Here is a 13896-nt window from a genome sequence, read left to right on the forward strand (position 1 = left end):
CCCTGCACTTGCACATAACTATGTTTGCTTTGCACCTACCTGTGTGCACAGGCTCTAAGATCATTTAAATCAGTGATGTACACTCACCAGTCAGTTTATTAGGTATAAGCTGACATGTCTGGACCCAACCCAGTATTAACAAGCTGTGCTAAACGAGCAGCCAGTGGGTGTGTGTGTGTGATTGATACAAAAAAAAAAAAAGATGAAACACATCAATTACTTCACTCGATATCTTTATTTTGTCAGTTTGTTTCAAAGTATTCCTTAAAAGAAGGTGTGTTAGACAGCCACTACTTTATTTTTTTAACAGTTTGAACCCTAATGACCCCTTGGCACTTGTCTTACTTGTGACACATTTGTGCATGTAACTATTACAGGTGGACAGTGACACGGAATATGCCATCAAGAGTCACAGATAAGGTAAAATGTAAAGCACAATACGATAATCCCACAAAGGTCAGTCGTTTTCTCAGCCTGTACCCTCGTCTCTGTCTCACACTTGCACCAGGCTGCTCAAAAAAGTGAAGCTAAAAGTTAAACAAGCCAATGACACTGGTGTTTCACACTGTGCAGTCCTGAAGCATCTCTTTAAAGTGCATCATTACCACTGATTTGACATTAGCCTGCTGATCCAAAATACAGAGACTCTCATGGTTGTCTGCATTTAGTGGACTCTATTGTAAAGTTCACTATAAATCCCTAAACCTTCTCTGGGACACGGGTTCTCGTGAATCCACATCTCTGATTTAAGACTTTTTTTTCTTGTCAAATTTATCGACCCACTGCAGGTAAACACTTCCATGCGCTCGAACCAGAGTTCCCAAGAAGAGGTTCCTAAAGCTTAACTCGACTTGTTCGGGTGCTGCCTGTAACTCACACCCAGTGGTACTCTTTTTTTGGAGCTTTCATGTAAGTGAATAAACTGTTGTATGCATATAAGTGATGCTGATGGGTGCAGTAACCTTGTTTGAACTTGCAGCTGACAAAAGGCATGTGATAAAATACCAAAATAAAGCTGCAAATTAAAAAAACAAATCTATCAATCCAGACATCCAAAAAACTACACAACAGTTACAAAAAAGGCACGTTATGATATGCATAACCAAATGTGGCTTCTCTCCAGAACATTAAATTCTGTCACTCCCTCCTGCAGAAATTATCAAAAGAGTTGCTGTGTTAAGATGCTAAATGTCACATTACACCAACCCTACTTCTTTGTTTACCTCCATGTTTTGAGTGTACTTGCTTGGGCAGTGTGACAGATGAGCTAAAATATAAAATAAGTATGCTCGCAGTCAAAGTAAAGTAAAGTGCTTTTTAAGATGGGCATTAGCGGCCATCTTTATACTCTGTATCACATTTGCCATTTAATCTTTGCTGAAATTATAAAAGTCACAAGCTGAAAGGTATCAAGCGAACACAGACATGTTCTATGTATATTTAGAAATTCAACCTCACATTTTTCCTTAAATTTGACTCAAACTGCAAAGCCATATACACTCAGATTTCCAGAAATTCATGGTTGCTTGAGCACACATTGGCACATACCCAAAGACATATATGGACATTCATATACACACATACGTAGAAAGTGTCCTCCTTAAAGTGACTGGCTTTTCTGGCTCAAAAGTGCACCTGTCACCCTACTGTACGCACACGTGCACTTATCTCTAAACATATAAACAACTTGACGTTTACGATATGCATGTTTTGCACACCAATACACCTCGGAGCTGGGGTGTATGTGGAAACTGTGCTCTTGTGCTCTTTCTCTAAATCTCACGGGCCTGGAGCCCAGAGGATGACGGTTCGATCCGCAGACGAGGAGACAAAGGTCCGATCGTGTGGGTGCCACCTACACTGGATCACCTTGTCCCAGTGCTCCCCTGCCACCGTCTGAGGGAGGGGCTTGGTTAGGTCACCTGGGTCAGAGAAGGGGGAAATATCACACAGGAGGAGCTTACAAACACAATTTTAAGCGCTTCAAAATTAGATTTTTCACTTCAAACAATGACTTATTTCAAGCTACCTTGAAGGTCGCTGATTATGATCCTGTTGTCATAGGAACCAGTGAGGAGATGATGGGCTCCCGGTGAGAAGCGCACAGAGCGTATGTCAGTGCTGTGGGGGCGGTACGTCTGCACTATGCGGCCTCCTCTAATGTCGTACAGCATGCAGGTGCTGTCCTCCTGACCGGTGGCGAGCAGGCGGCCGCTGGGATCCACTGCCACTGAAGCAACTGCACTTCCTGAGTAACGTACAGTGTGAAGAACGTCATGTTGTTGGATACAGCTTAAAAAGTATTTTGCTGACAGGAGCAGTTTCTGACACTCAAAGCCTTAAACGTTATCCAGGCATTTTGCATTTGCAAAGGGAAACTGTGACAAAATGTTTTACAGTTGTCATCAGCGAATACTACACCACAGTGATAAACACTTGTTTTATTATTTCAATTTACTGGAGTGCAGCGCTTGATTATGGTTTCATCAGCTGTTCATATTAAGAGTTTCATAAGAGACAGGCTGCTGACAAACTACAAACATGCAGGCAGCAGATATGCTCCTACTTTAGGTGTCCTTCATGTCGCTATCAGACAGGTAGGTGTTTGATAATGCGATATCAGTGGATTAATGTTATCACAAATAACCCAGACAGCAAACAAGATTTTATTGAACTGTTAATCATCATCTAAATGATTTTTTGCTGTAACTGGGTAGAACAGATAGCTGAGGTAATGCTAATGCTAGGAGAGCAATCAGGACAAAGAGAGGGCCGCAGCCTGGAAATAACAGCAATAACTGGATTTGCCACATTTAAGAGTAAAGGGCCATCGATAATGCATCTTTGCGGCTAACTTTGTCATCTTTTTGCTTAGATTTAAACAACAAAATATTACAAAACGAATGCAGACTCAGCTGAAAATACTACAAATAAGATAAAACTTTAACACTACCTGCAGCTAACATTTTTAAACATTTATTTTTAAATATAAACTGTATAAATATATAACTGTACTGGATGCATATTTCAATATATTTTTAAAAGTTACAGCGTTTAAAATATCATCCTAGCTACAGTGGCTGCTGTAGGGGAATGCACATTTATGCATGTTTCCATGTGTTAGAGCTCTCACTTCAGTTCATGACGAGGCCATAGATGAGGAGGAAGAGGATAAAGTGGAAATAGCAAATATATAGTGTGAAAGAGCTATTTGCGATTAACAACATATATGGTTGGTCTCTAGCCACATACATAAAAAACCAAGACCAGGCAGAGCAACAATGTCCATCTCATCCACTGTGTTCAAGATAGCTGGGCAACATGGCCAACATTTCAAAAAAACTGGTGCCTCCTCCCCATATTTCTATTTTTACTGGATTAGTTCAAAATTTCTGAGAATGTAATAAATGTATACTGATGTAATTACATACAAAATCATGTATATCTTAGTATATTATTTTTTTATATTAAATAACCTCAGAAAATAACTAACTGTAGTTTTCAAATATTTTTTGACTTGCCCATTTTAAATCATGCTTTTTATTTGTTTTTGTTTCTAATGTCTCTGTAAAGCACTTTGAATCACCTTGTTGTTGAATTGTGCTATACAACTAAATTTGCCTTGCCTTGCCTTGCCCTGAAGCGTCAGTTGATTTCTGTCTTTAATTTATGGAAGTCGTGCTCTTCATAAAAGTGTAAGTGTCTTCCTGTAAAACCACTCTAACCTGTAGCAGTGTGGTAAAAACCATTTCCAATCAAACAAAGTAGCAAGTTTCAGTATGACTCACCTGTGCCATGCAAAGTTGTGCCCACCACCCGAACACAGCTGGGCACCCGCAGGTCCCAGAAGCGGACAGTTTTGTCCTGTGAGCCTGAAGCAATCATCCACCCTCCCCATGTGTACAGAGTCAGAATGTGACCTGTTCAAAACAGCACATAATATCTGAGCTCTGTTCACAACAACTCTTTTCAACAACTTTGCAATAAATGCGATAAATGTTGGTACTCGTGCTAAATTTGTGTTTCAAAGAACCTACAGTGGATGAATGAAGCAGACAATACCATAAAACACTACTGGGGACCACACTTTGAAAACCCCTATCCAGAGTTTGCTTAGACCAATCTCTCAGCTGCAGGTAAACGGGGACATACCAGTGTGTCCGCTCAGGGCATGAAGGCCCTGTCCTCTCTGACAGTCAGTAGTGTAGATGTTGCAGTCCCCGGCTCCAGCACTGATCAAAATAGATCCTCCACTTTCAGGACCTTCCATAAAAGCCAAATCTCTAATAGTGCCGTCATGCATGCTAAACTCCAGGTCTGGGCCTGAATCACAAGAGTACAGATGTTTCCAAGCAGTTTAGCAACAGAAGAAACATGAGTTTCTGCATCAGCTTAAACTTATTTTTCTAATATTTTCCTTATTGTGTGTACCTGTGGCATTGCAGGTGTCTGCATTGAAAGGCAAGACTTTGACATATTTATCATTGGAGCCAGTGGCCAAAAGCTGTCCACAGTGGCTCCAAGCGACGCAGTAGATTGAGCCCTTGTGATGTTTGTTCCGCCTGAAGCGCACAGCCGGCTGCTTCACTCCACCAGAACCACTAAAGAAGCAAACAAACATGGACACAGACAGAAAAAAAAATGATGAAGGCATGACTTCTACCTTTAAGAAAAAAAATTAAAAAGGTTCCTTGAATCCACCTATTTTGGATTTTTTCCATGAGTGAATTTTATTTTTCATTTTGATGAAACCGGTTGCAGCAGATGGCTGCTCTTCCCTGAGGTTTCTTCCTCTTAAAAGGGAGTTTTTCCTTCCCACTGTCGCCAAATGCTTGCTCATATTGGGTCGTTGTCTTTTTTCAAAGTAAGAAAAGGAAGTAAGCTGTTCAAGTCATCAAAATTGCTCTAGAGATACAAAAATTACATGTATCTCTGTGGCTTTCAATTACAAATTAAATATCTCACAGTGTGGATTTGTAGGTCCCTGTAAGCCGCTCCCACCTGGCAGTTAGTGTTTCCGGGTAGGCACACACTCTCAGGGTTTTTGAGTTGGAGCCGACGGCATACAGCGCACCGGCGGGATGGAAGGCCACTGCGCGCACTGCCTGTGTGTCCTCGAGCTGGCTCACCTTAACAAACTGTGTTTTGCACTTTGCGGGCTTCACAGGAAGATAAAAAAAATAAACCAAACATTGTCATGAAGTTTGCAGCTGCGTTTAAGCATTCACAGTGGTATGCAAACGTTTGGGCACCCCTGATAATTTTCATGATTTTCCTTCATAAATTCATTGGTTGTTCGGATCAGCAATTTCATTTAAATATATCATATAGCAGACGAACACAATGATATTTGAGAAGTGAAATGACGTTTTTAGGATTTACAGAAAGTGTGCAATAGTAACTTAAACTAAATTAGGCAGGTGCATAAATTTGGGAACCCTTGTCGTTTTATTGATTTGAATACCTTTAGCACTAATTATTGGAACATAAAATTTGTTTGGTAAGCTCATTGACCCTTGACCTACATACGCAGGTGAATCTAGTCATGAGAAAGGGCATTTAAGGTGGCCAATTGCATGTTTTTCTCCTCTTTGCATCTTCTTTCAAGAGTGGCTACATGGGAGCCTCAAAACAACTCTCAAATGACCTGAAAACAAAGATTGTTCAACATCATGGTTTAGGGAAGTATACAAAAAGCTATCTCAGATATTTCAGCTGTCAGTTTCCGCTTTGAGCAACATAGTGAGGAAATGGAAGACCACAGGCACAGTTCAAGTTAAGGCTGGAAGTGACAGGTCAAGAAAAATCTTAGATAAGCCACAAACAGTGTCTCTTGAGGTTGAAGTTGCGCTGGGGCTGGATACTTCAACAAGACAACGACCGTAAACACTGCTCAAAATCCACTAAGGCATTCATGCAGAGGAACAAGTACAAGGTAGTGGATTGGCCATCTCAGTCCCCAGACCTGAATATTATTAAAAATCTATGGTGTGACTTAAAGTGGGCTGTCCATGCTCGGAAACCATCATACCTGACTGAACTGGAGATGTTTTGTAAAGACGAAAGGTCCAAAATACCTTTAACCAGAATCCAGACTCTCATTGGAAGCTATAGGAAGTGTTCAGGTTTGGAGGCTGTTATTTCTGCAAAAGGAGGATCTTCTAAATATTGATGGAAGATTTCTGTTGGGGTGGCCAAATTTATGCACCTGCCCAATTTAGTTTAAGTAACTACTTCCTGCTGTGACAAAACAAATTTCCCACGTGTGGGACTAATAAAGGTTATCTTATCTTATCTTATTGCACACTTTCTGTAAATCCTATAAACTTCATTTCAAATATCATTGTGTTCATCTGCTATATGATATATTTACATAAAATTGCTGATCCAAACAACCAATGAATTTATGAAGGGAAATCATGAAAATTATCAGCGGTGTCCAAACTTTTGCATACCACTGTATGTGGAATGTATGGAAGTTAAATATCAACAGAGCGTGCTTACATACCTCGTGTGTGCTACGTGTTGCAGAGCTTGTGGAGTCATCCTGGACTGTAGGACCAGAGCCAGTGATTCTTTGAGCACAAAAAAGAACAATGCATAAACAAGTCATAAACATTGGGGTTTTTTTGGTTCCCACCAATAAGAGCTCGGAGTGACATGTTTCAAATATTTGATAATAATTAGCAAATGCTGGCTATGAAGAAAGCTGCATTACACATAGCAAACATAGCCTTTTGAAATCTGATTCTTCTTTTTGATACATGTTCTATTTCAATTAATTAGCAGCTGAACAGTCACTAGAAGCATTCCCTACACACCAGCAAAATGTGAGCCTAACTTCTAACAAGTTAAGATGTTTCGGTGGAGACCAATAGCAGGAGGCTCTTACCTTTTATTGGGAGGAACTGGGGACTCACTGAGCAACGGCAAGCTGTGGCTCCCGGTGCTTACTGGCGTGCTGCTGCTCACCCCACCTGGCTTGTCCCTCAGCGGTCCTTTATCTGGGGTGTGACGGGTGTCAGGCACCCTGGGGCTAGATGTGCTGTTGTTCCCCGTCAGCCCGTTCCACTGCTGGCCCAGCTGCGCCATCATGTCCTCTCCACGGTGGTCGATGCCCACATTCATCTCTTCCAACTTCTGGATGGATCTAGACAAAGACAAGCTCTGTCGTAGCACCCGGCTTGCGTTTCATTCCTCGCTGACATCAAATCCTGTAGGAATGACATCCTCACCTGCTGAGGAAGGTTTCTGTGAGGTTGTGCTGGGCTCCATCCTGGGGCTTCACTCCCCCCTCCAGCAGCATCTGCTGGTAAAGCTGCTTCTGCTGCTGCTTCTGTTCCAGATGTTGCTGCACGCGGAGCCGCTGTCTGTAATACTCCTGGATGTGCTCAGTGGAGTCACGACGCTGGACACAGACAAGGACACAAGCCACCAAAATGAGCACCCCCCCAAAAAAACCCCAAACAGTTGAATTGTTTCTGCAGAAAATGTAGAAATCCCTGAAACTGTATTTTCTATTTTACCAAAGCAGGCCCTGTAGGCTGAATAATTCATAGTGCCTTTCACTGTTCTGTGCTTCAAAGCTTGGAAGTGTCCAGACACACACAAAACACACACACACACACCAGATTATAAAAGGAAAACTCGTTCCCAGAGCCACTGCTGACAACTCTTCAACTCCCAAGGCCTTGTCCTCCATCATCCACCCCATAAAAAAGTTTTCAAGGAACTCATTGCATTGAGTCAACAGTATATTATCCTTCAGGCCTCTCACCACTTTTCATGCACACACACACACACACACACACACACGTGGTGATATAATCTTAAAGTACTATGCTCTTCTAGATGGGACCTGAAATGTATAAAGATGAGTGATGATGAAAGCAGGAGGCCATCTTTGGATGTGGCTGCATATCAAAGCAGATTATGTGTTTCCAGTGTCCATGAGCTCCACCTCGCTACACTGGGACAGGGGGCAGCAAGGTGCAAGTGCCCTATGTGGACGTGTAGTATAGAATTCAGGCAGGATTTATAATGCAATAAAGGCGTTAAGACCACACAGTTCAGGGGGGATTCATTCTGTGTCTTTAACTCCAGACTGAAAATCTTTCACTGACTTTGACTCAAGTGACCAGACAGCTAACTGTTGCTTTTTCTTCGTAACAGTCGAGAAACAACTTTGTTCTGAGAACCCGGAGGTGAAGCCTGGCATTCATTCACTTTCACCTTTAAACAACAGATGACACTGGCTGATTTCAGGCTTAAACCATGCACATAAGTCTGCTGCTTACGGCCTGCAGTTCATACCTCATGTGTTTCTGTGCTGCTCGGTGGCCCACCATCTTTTCCAGGAGTCAGAGGTGTGCGTGTGCTGTTTGGTCCATCCAGCCCTTGTGGGTGCTTCCTATAGTTAGGAAGACGTATCAATCAGTTTATCTGATTTTATATCTCAAGTCAAAAACATTTTATCTATAAGGGTTATGCAAACAATAATAGCAAAGTCAAATTAAAAAGCTCTTAATTAACCTGTGATTGAAGATTAGTCTAGATTTGTGTCAGCTACAATAATATTTCTGCTGTTTTGCATAAAATCCATTAACTATGATCTCATATATGTGCATATCACATCAACACTGATGCATTTTTGCGCCTAGTTGGACAGCTTGACTACATCCAACAGGTGGGGCCAACATCCTGTCTCAACCTTAGAATTGTGACATTTTATTTGCAGTCACCTTGTAAAACAAACTAGCAACAGTCTGGCAGACATCTATCCTAAATATATATATATTTTTAAAAAGTATAATAACATACATTAGAGGGATTTTAAATAAAGAAAAGGTTTTACATAATAGCCTGCGTGGTTAGTCGTTTGTAGGCAGGATTTAAATAATGAATCTTTGCATGGACCGGTCAAGCAGCATTTTTATTCTGGGGTTTATAAGTTTGATTCGACTGCATAGTTCTAATTAGAATGCTGAATGAGTGCAATTTGTTTTCCTGACACCAGGGAAAGTTCAGTGTTTATTTTGCAAAATAACATTTATATTTACTCCCAACAAGATGTACGAAATATCCCTTTCCAGTTTCTTTGACTTTACCTCTCAGGTGAATCGTCCTGCTGATGCACGTTATTCTCCACGAGGCTCCGGCTAAGAGCGAACTTCATGTTTGTCTCCAGGCCTCTCTTGTCCTGGGCCGCCAAACCGTGAGACAGGCCGTCCAGAGCTGGGTTGAGGGATCTCGACATGTAGGTGTCGGCCGAATGAGGTCTTTGATGAAAGGGTGAGGTAGGGCACGGGGACAGACGGTTGATTAATGGAGTAAGGAGGTCGGCGTGGCCAGCTTTGCTGGGCTTCACCAGCCGGTCCACGTGGATGTTGAGGGTCTTCTGCTGGAAGGCGCAGGTGAAGGCACCCGGGGAAAGATTCTGCAGCCAGGAGAGCAGCGACAAATCTAGCTCATCACAGCCGTTCCCACACAGCAAATCCACGCCAAGCAGCACCTCGCCCTCTGTGATCTCCTCTCCTGTTGCTTTACTCTACAAAACAGAAAAGCTTCTTAAAACCTATTCTATTTTTTCGGAGACACAAATGTGCAAAAACCAGACAGTTTGTTTTTTTAAACAAAAAAAAGTAATAGGTTACTTTGCAATAAAACCCTTTTTTAGTAGTTTTGAACACCTCTGCAGGTTTGAGCCTTTTATCAGCCACTTAAGCCTAACTGTAACCCTTTTCACTAATAGCGCATCAGATTACCTGACAGAACTCGACACAGCACTCATAAAGGATCCCTTTGATTAGCAGCTGGAAGAGGCGGTTCCCGCTAGCCCTGAAGCCCGCCTCACTCAGCTTTCTGTCTGCAGGGATGAACTCAGCTACCATCGCGCAGGCCTCTTCGAAGCAATGCACTCGTGCCGTGCTCGGATTCCAGTCTTTGAACTCTGCGTGATGGGTGAGGCGTGGCAGTGTGAGGAGGAGACACAGCTTACTGTAGTCCTCCTTGGTCGGGCAGAACTCCTCCAGACTGTGCAGGCACTTTACTGCCTCTTGCATGGTGATCTCTAGCTGTAAAAGCAGAAAAATTCAGGCGGGCAAGACAGTGATTATATTTTGGGGTGCTCAATACAGAAGCCCACTGGTGTTTTGACAGATAAAGGATGACATTAGCTGTTCCTTACAAGCACAGATTATCACACAATAGGATGGGAGTGAGTAAAGCCTGCTGTGAAACTGGCTTTTTACCAGCTTAAGGAGATACCAACCCACCTGCCAATTTTACTTCTCTGTACTCAAGTAGAGAGCTTATGTGGCCCGTAACAGACTGTTTTTTTTTAACACTGGTTCGCTCTAAAAAAGTAGGCATCATCCAAAAAAATAATGCGAATCATAGAAAGAAACTGTTGCTAAACTAGTATCTCAGAGATTATACTTGCTATACTTTAACAAGTACTATAATGTGTAATTTCTTTTTAGTCAAGATTAAAATTCTCTTTACTGCAGAGAATTTACATTAACGTAGCTTTATAACCACAGGCTGCTATACTGAGCAACGAGCAGCTGCTAGGAAACATGCATCTAGTTCATAATACATTTCAAAGACATAAGTATATATAAAAGTACACATACATTTAGAGGGTCTTCAGCAGCCGACATGGCATTATTAACACACAAAGCTTCCAGAAACTTCTGCTTAAATATGATGTAGCGAAACCTGGAAACACAAGTGCAAACGTGCTAACAAACAAGTACGCTTAAAAATGTTCTTTGTTGTGTGAAGACCGGTACGAAACAGCCACATATAGCTTCTCTCACCTTTTCTTGTCAAACTTGTCCATTCCTTCTAACGGTTGAATGAACTGCATCACCTCCTCCCACTGGCCATCCAGAATGAGTTGCCTGATTAAAAACAACAAATGAACAATTTAAGAATCCTGTGAAAAACTTCTCTCTATCCCGCTTGTGCCATATGAGTGTGTGTACCTGAGGAAAAGCATATCATCAGAGTATAGTCCATTGATAACACCGCTTTCCTTCTCCAGAGCCAGCATGCTAATGTGCAGCTTCCTGGAGTTGAGAAAGTCCAGGATCAGCTTGATCACCTCAGCCTCCTTTATGTTGATCGTCTCCTCTGCTGTCATGTTGCAGATCTTTTGGGGGCAGCTTATAGCTGGCTGTACAAATAAACAAAACAAAAAAAAAAACAACAGAGAGACAAGGCAGAAGCCTGTTAATGGAAAGGTCACAGCAAAAGAAGAAAGACTTATGCTGATGTTCCCAATCTTAAGGAAATTATTCTAATTGTAATATTAATACTGTAGTAAGTGAAAAGAAATGGAAAAATAATCTGTCAGCATGACTCTTTGGCCTTAAATTGTAAGAAACAAATGTGTAAAATTACAGAAATTCTGGTGGCTCATAACCCAAACTGTCCTCTAATTATAAAACAAAGTTTTTGTTTGTTTGTTTTGTTTGAAAATGTCTGTTTTTCCTGTAGATCCATTTAAAGAAAGACATTTCTTTATTCAAGTGTTAACTTATTACTTTATTTGCTTTGCTGTAGTGTAATTGGCTAAGGAGGAGTTCTTTTTCTGTGAGAAAAGCTGTAAAACATATATAAATACAGTTAAAAGTCCAAAATGTATTTCATCTTTCACATTTTCCAAAACCAATCTAACCTTTGACCCTTATATTTGACATTTTGGTTTATGCATTCCCAAATTTTTCACACCTGTTTGCAAAAAATACATGACAAACAAAAACGGAGGTGAATTCCAGTTTTTATAATTTTTTATAATTCTCGATCTGTAAACCAACACAACACATTGTTTTCATATCCAATTGAAAATGTAACTGGAAAACAATCACTTAATCATAAACCATGTTTTAAATTATTTCTATTTTCACAAGCTTTACTGCAGCCGTTGTTTGTTCATGTGTCTTTCTCCCTTTGGGTTTGCTTACACCAAGTGAAATTCATACTTGACAGAATACAGACCAGCTGGTTAAACTGGCCACTGTAGAATATTCTACTTCTCTACCTCCAAAAACTTGTTGGGAGCTTTTCCAGCATAATTTAGGCCACTGTCCGTCAGCACAATGAAACTGTCCCTACATTGCAACTTATCTACACTTCAGAATTCATCTCTCTGCTTACGTCCTCTCTCACATCACTGGACTCTGTGAGACTCATCACACTGTCTGTACTATGGTTAACAGATAATGCTACATGCTTTTCCCTTGTGTCACTCCAATTTCCAGATCAGTATACTGTTCGAGGTTATTAGGTGTTTTCTTTCTTAACGCCTAGAGAACGTTAACCTTCCCATTGATGATCCTGGTGTCTAATTTTGCAAAATGCAAATTTTTGCACTTTAATTAAATTCTTACTCTAGTCTATTATGATGGTTCAAGTAAGTTCATAGTACTCCTTTGCACTTTTAAACTCGGTCACTAAACTGTATTTTTCTGTGATGTCCCTTTTGCTGGAGGCTTGCTTTATGCTTCAAAGGGCATCTGTGGTGTTTCTGCACATATGCATAATGTCCCTAAATGGCTCATAGTTTAAATACTGGAACATATCAAAGATGCAGTTCCAAGGTTGGGTCTTTAAATGGTTAGTCACTGCAACATCACCCAGGCAGCTACAGCAAAGACATGGAGGGGTCTTCATTATGTATGGTGCACTTGCCCTGTATGTTTAAGGAAGCGCATAGAGAGGCTGGGAGAGCAGCTTATGACGCCGCCCTGTTCCCTCCACACACAGACAGTACATCCACCCAGCTCCGGGCCGGGATGTGAGAGCAGGTCTGCGGCCCAAACCTGACAGCCTCAGCACTTTATCTGTCCTCGGACACACCTTGTTTATTCGAGCACGGCAGCCAGTGACGACTATTAACACCACTGGACACAAATGCAGGGCTAAAAATGATAAGCATGCCAATCATTGTCTCCCTTACTGGGGACACACCGTGCTAGACTACAGCGCAGTGCTAAACACCGCCTTGAAACAGTGCCAGCATCTCACCTGTCAGTCAGTCTGCGCCTACAGCCCGCCGCATTAAAGCCCGCGGTCTCCAGATGTAGCGACGTCCACGAAGAAGACGGCAGGGATGTATTTGACTGCTGAAAGGCTTTACTGCGTTGCCAGAAAGCTCCTTTCTCCTGCCTCGTTTCTTGTACACAGCTCGCGGTTGCCATGCGGACGTAGCCGCAAACCACCAATCAACTGTAGCAACGACGCCCAGCGGTCACACCTACAGCACGGACGCGACAACTTTCAAAGGAAATTCAGGGAGATAAAAAAGGATAGGATTTATTTTTATTTTATTTTAAGAAATAAGATAAATAACAAAGAAAGACAATAAAAATGCTATTTTCTTTGAACATCTCTAAGACGAGTTTTTAAATTGCTGTCAAGCTAATATATACATTTTTTATCAGAAAGTTGGGCATCTAATTAGAATATAGAAAATGGTTTATATATATATTCACTCAAAATGATGAAAAAGGTGGCTGAACCCTTTTAAAATTACTCTTTGAGTTCCCTTGTTTAATGGCAAATTTTCATTACTGTAGTCATTAACTACATTTTATTGGCCATGGCTAAAATAATTTGTTAAGCAAAACAACAATGTGTATTCTTTTTAGTCAAATAATCACAGTGTTATTAACAGCCTTAGTAGCGACACTGGACTGATTCATAAACTAAGTTAAAATAATTTTATGCTCCCATTTACAGTGGAGCCTTTGGCCCGAGGTACTCGGGGTCAGATAAAGTTGCTCCTAGAAATCCAGCCTTGTTACTTTAGCTAAATATATAGCTTTCACTGGAAACAAGTTAATCTAAACACAATAACTTTGCCGTTATCTAAAGTACTCCATCTAATTA

The 13896-nt window shown here is 41.2% G+C and overlaps 1 protein-coding gene across 2 annotated transcripts; it reads right to left on the bottom strand.

The window, feature by feature from the left end:
- Positions 1 to 216: 216 nt before the first annotated feature.
- LOC102194726 (WD repeat-containing protein 47-like) lies at positions 217 to 13247 on the bottom strand. 2 transcript variants are annotated; one of them, XM_005730308.1, is made up of 16 exons: positions 13033 to 13247; positions 10989 to 11179; positions 10821 to 10904; positions 10635 to 10719; positions 9765 to 10073; positions 9108 to 9547; positions 8314 to 8410; positions 7236 to 7408; positions 6893 to 7150; positions 6509 to 6575; positions 5002 to 5159; positions 4432 to 4601; positions 4153 to 4323; positions 3789 to 3920; positions 2030 to 2248; positions 217 to 1922 (listed from the first exon to the last, which is right to left on the bottom strand). In XM_005730308.1, exons 2-16 carry the CDS (start codon positions 11144 to 11146, stop codon positions 1780 to 1782), a joined length of 2664 nt encoding a protein of 887 aa, XP_005730365.1. In that variant the 5' UTR covers positions 11147 to 11179; positions 13033 to 13247; the 3' UTR covers positions 217 to 1779. The 2 variants fall into 2 exon arrangements, with proteins under 2 accessions (XP_005730365.1, XP_013765560.1); XM_013910106.1 differs by having other exon boundaries at positions 4966 to 5159.
- Between the last annotated feature and the right edge of the window lie 649 nt (positions 13248 to 13896).

This window comes from Pundamilia nyererei, unplaced genomic scaffold (assembly GCF_000239375.1).
Source record: "Pundamilia nyererei isolate P.nyererei 1_Seehausen unplaced genomic scaffold, PunNye1.0 scaffold00036, whole genome shotgun sequence".
In the NCBI taxonomy this organism is placed as follows: Eukaryota; Metazoa; Chordata; class Actinopteri; order Cichliformes; family Cichlidae; genus Pundamilia; species Pundamilia nyererei.